General features: G+C 40.2%; 1 protein-coding gene across 1 annotated transcript; it reads left to right on the top strand.

Annotated features, from left to right (window-relative positions):
- Window positions 1-7,563: 7,563 nt before the first annotated feature.
- LOC127690037 (olfactory receptor 145-like) lies at window positions 7,564-8,496 on the top strand. The gene has a single exon (XM_052189599.1). The coding sequence runs from the start codon at window positions 7,564-7,566 to the stop codon at window positions 8,494-8,496; it is 933 nt and encodes a 310-aa protein (XP_052045559.1).
- The last annotated feature ends 232 nt before the right edge of the window (window positions 8,497-8,728 follow it).

The following is an 8,728-nucleotide window of genomic DNA, read 5'->3' as shown; positions in this document are numbered from 1 at the left end:
GGTGCAATGTGTGCTTTTAGTTTTAATAAAGTTTCTTTCACGAAAGAGGGTGCCCTTGCATTTGGGGCATAGATGTTCAGGATTGATGTTCAGGATTGACAGTTCTTCTTTTTATATTTTTCCTTTGACCAGCAAGAAGTGTCCCTCAGGGTCTCTTTTGATGACTTTGGGTTGAAAGTCAATTTTATCTGATATTAAAATGGCTACTCCAGCTTGTTTCCTGAGACTATTTGCTTGTAAAATTGTCTTCCAGCCTTTTACTCTAAGGTAGTGTTGGTCTTTGACCCTGAGGTGTGTTTCTTGTAAGTAGCAAAATGTAGGGTCCTGTTTATGTATCCATTCAGTTAGTCTGTGTCTTTTTATTGGGGCATTAAGTCCATTGATGTTAAGAGATATTAAGGAATAGTGATTGTTACTTCCTATCATTTTTGACATTATTTTTTAAATTTGAATGCTTTACTTCTTTTGGGTTTGATGAAAGGTTACTATCTTGCTTTTTCCAGGGTGAAGTTTCCCTCCTTGTATTGGTGTTGTCCTCCTATTATCCTTTTTAGGGCTGGGTTTGTGGATAGATATTGGGTAAACTTGGTTTTGTCATGAAATATCTTAGTTTCTCCATCTATGGTGATTGAGAGTTTTGCTGGATATAGTAGTTTTGGTTGGCATTTGTGTTCTCTTAGAGTCTGCATGAGATCTGCCCAGGACCTTCTAGCCTTCATAGTCTCAGGTGAAAAGTCTGCTGTGATTCTGATAGGTCTTCCTTTATATGTTACTTGGCCTTTTTCTCTTACTGCCTTTAGTATTCTTTCTTTGTTTAGAACATTTGGTGTTTTGATTATTATGTGACGGGAAGTATTTCTGCTCTGGTCCAGTCTGTTTGGAGTTCTGTAGGCTTCTTGTATATTCATGGGCATCTCTCTCTTTAGGTTAGGGAAATTTTCTTCCATAATTTTATTGAAGATATTTGCTGGCCCTTTAAGTTGTAAATCTTCACTCTCATCTATGCCTATAATCCTTAGGTTTGGTCTTCTCATTGTGTCCTGGATTTCCTGGATATTTTGGGTTACAAGCTTTTTGCATTTTGCATTTTCTTTAACTGTTGAGTCCATGGTTTCTATGGAATCTTCAGCATCTGAGATTCTTTCTTCTATCTCTTGTATTCTGTTGTTGATATTTGCATCTCTGTCCCCTGATTTCTTCCCAAGGCTTTCTATCTCCAAAGTTGTCTCCCTTTGAGTTTTCTTTGTTGTTTCTACTTCTGATTTTAGATCCTGGATGGTTTTGCTTAGCTCCTTCACTTGCTTGTTTGTGCTTTCCTGTAATTCTTTAAGAGATTTTTGTGTTTCGTCTTTCATGACCTCAGCCTGTTGACCAAAGTTCTCCTGTATTTCTTTAAGAGATTTTTGTGTTTCGTCTTTCATGACCTCAGCCTGTTGACCAAAGTTCTCCTGTATTTCTTTAAGTGTTTTTTGCATTTCCTCCTTGTTGGCTTTTGTATTCTCCTGGATTTCTTTCAGTGATTTTTGTGTTTCCCTTGCAAGGGCTTCTAACTTTTGATCCATTTTCTCCTGAATTTCTTTAAGTATGTCCTTCATGTGTTCCTGTACCAGTATCATGACCAGTGATTTTAAATCCAAACCTTGCTTTACTGGTGTGATGGGGTATCCAGGACATGTTGGTAGAGGAGAATTGGGTTCAGATGTTGCCATATTGCCTTGATTTCTGTTAGTGACGTTCCTGCGTTTGCCTTTTGTCATCTAGTTCTCACTGGTGTTAGTTTGTCTTGTCAGTGCTGGACTCACCAGTGCAAGCTGCCCCTTCCCAGTTGGCCTCTGGTGCACAGCTTACCTCCTGCACTGCTTGTAGACAGGGTGCTGCTGCCCAGGCTGTTCAGATCCCAAAGCAGGCACCCGAAGGCTCCCACTGGGGCCCGCTGGATTCACTGGAGCACACTGACTTCTCCCAGCTGGCCGCCCGGAAGCCCAGCTAGCCACTTGCAGGACTTGGAGATGTGGTGCTACCGCCCAGTCTGATCTGGATCCGGAAGCTGAGAGAGTAGAGCTGAGGGCTTCCGCCTGAGGCCTTGCCCCAGATTGTGTCTGTGGACCAGATGGAGCCCGTGTGCACCCCCAAGGGAGTGCCGAAAGTGTATGCTGCTGTGACCTCCCCTGTGTTCCGCTCACTCCGCTGGGCAGCCGATCCACCAACCGGGCTGGCGCACACAAGGTTAGCCTGGCCGCCCAGTCCCTGAGTCCAGGCAAAAGCCTGGGAGGCCAAGGTCTGAGCAAAGTTCCCCTAGGGCTATGACTGTTAATTGGGTCCGCCAGGTGACTAGGATGGTGGGCGTGCGTGCCCGTGCTCCCTGAAAGTGCCGGGAGAGTCTGCTGTGCTAACAACCTCCTGGGCGGGTTGACTCACAGATGGCCCACCAAGCCGCCCAGTTCTTGGGGTCAGTCCTGTGCCTTTTGGGACCTAGACCCCCGCTTTGTTAGCCTCAGGCTATGCCTGTTACAGGTCTGCCCACCAGAGCTCTCTGTCGTCCTGCAGGCAAAATGGCAGCGCTTGCGCAGGCCTGGGCAAAAAACCTCCTGGCTGGGTTGGCTCCCTGATGGCCCCCGGACCAGCCCAGGGCCTGGGTGCAGGCCAACGCCTGTCGGGCTCAGACCACCGCGGTGTTGGCCTCGGATTATGTTTGTGTACCTCAGTCTGTCTGATCCCTGGAGTCCGAAATCAAGATGGATGCACCTCTCCTGACTGGTGGGAGGCCGAGTTCTGAAGTGGCTTCCGTGCAGGAAAGGCGCCGCACAACTGCAGCTGCTTGCCACCCGGCTGGTCAGCGAAGGTCAGTGGTCGTGGGCGCAGGGCCTAACTGGACCCTGTGTCGCCTTGGTTCCACTGCTGATGGCCCTTCAGCTGGACCAGCCACTGCTGCACTGCCGCTGCCGCCGCAGCTGCCGCCCGACGGGAGGTATTTCTGCTCAGGTCAAGTCTGTTTGGAGTTCTGTAGGCTTCTTGTATATTTATAGGCATCTCTCTCTTTAAGTTAGGAAAGTTTTCTTCCATAATTTTGTTGAAGATATTTGCTGGCCCTTTCTGTTGTAAATCTTCACTCTCATCTATACCTATAATCCTTAGGTTTGGTCTTCTCATTGTATCCTAGATTTCCTGGATGTTCTGGGATACAAGCTTTTTGAATTTTGTATTTTCTTTGACAGTTGAGTCAATGGTTTCTATGGTATCTTCGGCATCTGAGATTCTTTCTTCCATCTCTTGTATTCTGTTGTTTATATTTGCATCTATGGCCCCTGATTTCTTCTCAAGGTTTTCTATCTCCAAAGTTGTCTCCCTTTGTGATTTCTTAGTTGTTTCTACTTCTGTTTTTAGTTCCAGGATGGTTTCGCTCAGTTCCATCATTTTTTTGTCTATGTTTTCCTGTAATTCTTTAAGAGATTTTTGTGTTTCCTCTTTTATGACTTCTGCCTGTTGACTCAAGTTCTCCTGCATTTCTTTAAGGTTTTTTTTTGCCTTTCTTCTTTATTGGCTTCTATCTCTTGGGCCTTATTCTCCTGCATTTCTTTAACTGTTTTTTGTGTTTCCATTATACGGGTTTCTCGCTTATTCATGTTCCTCTGCATTTCTTTAAGAGATTCATTCATGTCCTTTTTGTGTTCTTCTAGCAGCATCATGAACAGTGATTTTAAATCCAAATCTTGTTTCTCTGGTGTGTTGGCATAACCAGGACTTGCTGATGTTGGAGAGTTTGGTTCAGATGCTGCCATATTGCCTAGATTTCTGTTAGTAGCGTTCCTGCATTTGCCCTTTGCCATCTTCTTCTCTGGAGCTAATTGGTCTTGTCTCTGGCTGGTGTTTCAGCCTCCTGAGAGGCTCTAGGGCTATTTCTGCACCACTGTAGGGCAGGGTTTCCCCTGTTGAAGATTGGTAATGTGCTTTCCTCCTCTTGGGTACCCTTGCAGCCCTAGTGTTCTTTGCCCCAGATTGTGTCTGTGAGCCAGAAGGTGCCCGTTTGCTCCTTCAGGGAGTGCTGAGGCTGTATGCTCTAGGGACCTTTTCTGTGTGCTTATCTCTCTGCTAGGCAGCGGAACTCCCAACCGGGTTGGTGCACACAAGGCTAGCCTAGCTGCTCAGGCCCTGAGTCTAGGCAAAAAATAATCACCTTGTTACTTAACTATGAATTACCAAGTAGAGCAGCCCATCAGAATTTTCTAGTAATTGTTATTAAGTTGAGTTGCAACACCATATATTTTCTTTTTCTTGCTTTTTTTTTGTTTGCTTGTTTGTTTGAGAAAATATATTATTATGTAGCCCTGGATGGTCTAGTATTTAATATGTAGAATCAGGCTAGTCTTGAACTTACAGAGATTTGCCTGACTTTAACTCTTTAGTGGTTTAAATAAAAAAGTAGCATACTTCACACATAGCAATAAGTGAGATTTTATGATTTTGGAGGTCTGGGTATATTGCTCAGTGGTAGAGCACATGCCTAGAATGGGTGTCTTCCTGAGTTTTACCCAGATCTATAAAAGCAAGACATGACCTTGAGAAAAAATATTTAATAAAAGGTGACATCCATTAAAATAAACAAAAAATAATGAGACAGTAGACAGTAACAGAAATAGACTCTGTGGAATATTATCGTGAAAGGATATGGAACAAAGAGAAAATAACAAAAACTTCTGATTTCCCTTAAGAGATAAGGATGACTGTCATATGGGAAATCAGTATTGGTCTCAGCACAGAAGAAGGACATTCCCTAAAGGAGAATGCATAGCTGATTAGAGAACTAGTCCCTAAAGGTTTAGACATACGTTACAGTCAAGCATGTAAATGCAATAACCCATTGTTTCTTTATATCTGAAGCCTGTGTCTAGAAAGGAGAACAAGAGAAACCCTTCATTAACCATAGCCATATCTAGGAGAGTAGTAAATTATTTAAAATACCTAGTGTTGCTCAGAGGCCAAAATGATAAAAACAAAAGGTGTATACTTCCTTCTTATTCTTCAGAGCATGAGAGAAGAGCTTTGAAAATTATGATGAATATTTCAGAAATATTTCCAATGAGTATAGGATATTAATTTTGTACTTCATTATCTTGGAATCAAGGACATCTAATTCCTTCTCAGGATACTAGGGTAAGTAAACCTGTAACTAAGTAAGAACATTTTCCTCACTAAAGGAGGGCAAGTTTTGAATTCTATGTCAATATTTTACTTATTAATAGGCACATTCACTTAGTTAACTTAAACTCTAAAATGTTCATGTGGGACCAACTTCTTTTGATCATGTGTTTATGAAAGGCTCAACAATAACTGATTTAAATGTGGCTTTTTTGAATACAGGACTGCTTTCATTTGGTTTAAAATGTGTATGTAGTCAGAAGGTGACTTTAAGATATACCCTCTAAATAAATTCAAGGTGACAATGGGGCATCATTCCTGTTAAGATGTTGAACAGTAGATCTCTAGGTTTAGGCATCTTTCCCAATTGAATGGATTTCTTTTTATCATATAGTCAATGCAGGTTTGAAACCAACATCTTTTATTATACTGTTATCTTCTTATTCACCAATTTATACAGTGACATTTGACATCCATTTACTTCTTAACTCTGATTATTTTCTTTTCCCATGTGCTCCTGTAACCAACATCCTATGATCGATGTGTGTGGACAAAACTCTTAGATTACACATATGATAGAGGTCATAAAGTGTTTTCCACTTTGTGCTTTGAACTCATTATTTTTGCCGAAAGGTTTCATATTGAGCTGTAGTTTTCTTTGTTTTCCAATCTGTACAGTCATAATATTTAACCAAAATTCACTAGGAAATTTCCAGAAACATAGGCAGAAGATTTATGTAGAGTTAGTAAAGCAGGAGTTGCTTTTGGTGTCTTAACATGTTCTTTTGAATAGGTAGAGCTAACTACTGAATTTATAATTTTTATTGTGAGAGGACTGGTATCTAAACTGGAGAGTGATCCATCAATAAGAAACCTGAAATTTAAAGTAGTATACTCTAAGGAATTTTTAATAAGCCTAGGAATCCCAAGCACAACAAGAATGCTAGATCTGGAAAGACATGGCACACCCCCCCCCTGAAAAACAAAAGAAAAAAAAAGGAAAAGTGAACATTTGTAGTTCTTGTGGTTCCCCTGAAAAAACAAAAACTAAGGCAAGTACTGCAGTTACCTTTTGGTATAAAACAGTGATTAGTATTTCTTAAACAAGTAAAAAGGCAGTAAGTTAGCAAAATGATCTCACTGCTCTGTTGAATAATAATAACAATAATAATAATAATAATAATAATAATAAATGCTAGAGATGACATCAAAAACCTGCAACAAGGCCTGACTTGAAGCCCCTTAGGTATCTTATTTTGATGTCCCTTATTACCATGGCCCTTATATGCCTGACAAAGTCCAGACAATTGGAGAAGATTCACAAGGTGATTCACAATACCAAAGTGGATTCTTTTCAATTTGCCTATTTTGTTAATAATTACATGCTGGTAAAATACATGCATGAGCTTGTACAAAAACAAAGAGAGAAAGAGAGAGAGAGAGAGAGAGAGAGAGAGAGAGAGAGAGAGAGAGAGAGAGTGAAAGAGAGAGAGAAAGAGAGAGAGAGAGTGAAAGAGAGAGAGACAGAGAAAGAGAGAGACAGGGAAAGAGAGAGACAGAGGCAAAGACACAGAGAGACAGAAAGAGACAGAGAGAGAATAAGAGACACAGAGAGACAGAGAGATGGGGACAGAGAGATTGGGAGAGAGGGAGAAAGGAAGAGAGGAAGAATCACATAGACAGACTGACCCAGATAGCTAGAAACAGACTGAGACATGGAGGAAAGAGACATAGTCAGAAAGAGAAATAGTGAGACAGAGACAGAAAGAGTGACAGATTCAGGTAAACCACCTAAATACTAGTAAAAGTGATCCTTTCAAATCAGTATTGAGGCAACAGATAGTTCCCTAGTTATTGATCAGTCCAAACTTGCTACAAGTTGAAATATACACAGTAAATCATTGGTCCTATTGCAGAAGCAGTTTATCTATCAACATCTGTTTGTCCCTTTTAAAATACCAGAATATTGGCATAGTACCCTACATTAATTATGAACAATTATGTTCTCTTGTTCATGTTATATAAAGGTAAATTTAGACAAAGTACAGTATCATTACTCTAACCTCTTCCAGTATAAGGAGGAGGATGAGTCAGAGAAATAATAGGAAAGAGACCAAGGACAATTTGACTTGGCACAAACTGCTTTACCTTTCTCTGTTAGTTTTTCTAATAGTTGCATCGCATATGATAGTGATCTATTCAGCTTGTATACATTGGTTTTAGTACTCTAGAATGTATTTCATGTTTAAATGGATAGATTTTATCTTTGAGTAACGTGGTATTATAAAATGTGACTTATTTTCCAATTAATAAGTTTCAGACATTTCTAATAATTACCTCATTTATATACGTGAACTTAGTGTGGTGTGCTCAATTATGTTACCTCATTTCATCATTTTTTTTCTTCCTGCAGATTCTTTCAGAAGAATGGCTCTGGAAAATGCTTCTCTGGTCACTGAGTTCATCTTGATGGGGTTAACAAGCCAGCCTGACCTACAAATACCCCTCTTCCTAGTCTTTCTGATGATTTACATGATAACCACATTGGGGAATTTGACTTTGATCCTCCTGATTGTTCTGAATTCTCACCTTCACACTCCAATGTACTTTTTTCTCTTTAATTTGTCCTGCATAGACTTTTGTTATTCCTCAGTTGTTACACCAAAAATGCTGATGAACTTTGTAGTAAAGAAGAATGTCATTTCTTATGAGGGTTGCATGACACAGTTCTACTTCTTTTGCTTTTTTCTCATTTCTGAATGTTATGTGCTGACAGCAATGGCCTATGATCGCTATGTGGCCATTTGCAATCCACTCTTGTATAACGTTGTCATGTCTCCTAAGGTGTGCTCTTATCTTATGCTTGCTTCATATTTAATGGGGTTTTGTGATGGAATGATCCACACTGGATGTGTCCTGAGACTGACCTTCTGCGATAGAAACATAATTAACCATTATTTCTGTGACCTCTTCCCTTTGTTACAGCTCTCCTGCTCTAGCACCTATGTTAATGAGACAGAGGTCTTAATTGTAGGAGCAAAAAATATCTTTGTACCCACTCTGATCATCTTTACCTCTTATGGATTCATCCTCTCAAGCATCCTCAAAATCAGTTCCACAGAAGGCAGGTCCAAAGCCTTCAGCACATGCAGCTCCCACCTCATAGCTGTTTCCCTCTTCTTTGGATCATGTACATATATGTATTTGAATCCCTCCTCTTCAGGGTCTTTGGACACAGGAAAAATATCTTCTGTCTTTTATAACATTTTGGTCCCCATGATGAATCCACTAATCTACAGTCTTAGGAACAATGATGTTAAAATTGCTCTGAAAAAAACTTTAACCAAAAGAAAGTTTTAAACAGAATTTGGTATCATTCTTAGCTTTGGTTATAACACCAAGAGTTATTGGGTACTAGTTAATATCTTTGTCTGGATTCTTCTCTGTATTATATATGGGGGTGGGGTTAACTTGGAGGGGAGAATTTTTAACTTGTTTCATTTTTTGTAGGTTTTCTTTGGTCCTTACCATTGGAAAGCTTTCATCCTTCACTAGTTACCAATTTGAGAACATCAGTAAGTAAATAACTTCT

The sequence above is a fragment of the Apodemus sylvaticus genome, chromosome 7 (genome assembly GCF_947179515.1).
Source record: "Apodemus sylvaticus chromosome 7, mApoSyl1.1, whole genome shotgun sequence".
Taxonomy (NCBI): domain Eukaryota; kingdom Metazoa; phylum Chordata; class Mammalia; order Rodentia; family Muridae; genus Apodemus; species Apodemus sylvaticus.
Note: the sequence above shows the minus strand (reverse complement) of the source record. Positions and strands in the feature narration are given on the sequence as shown.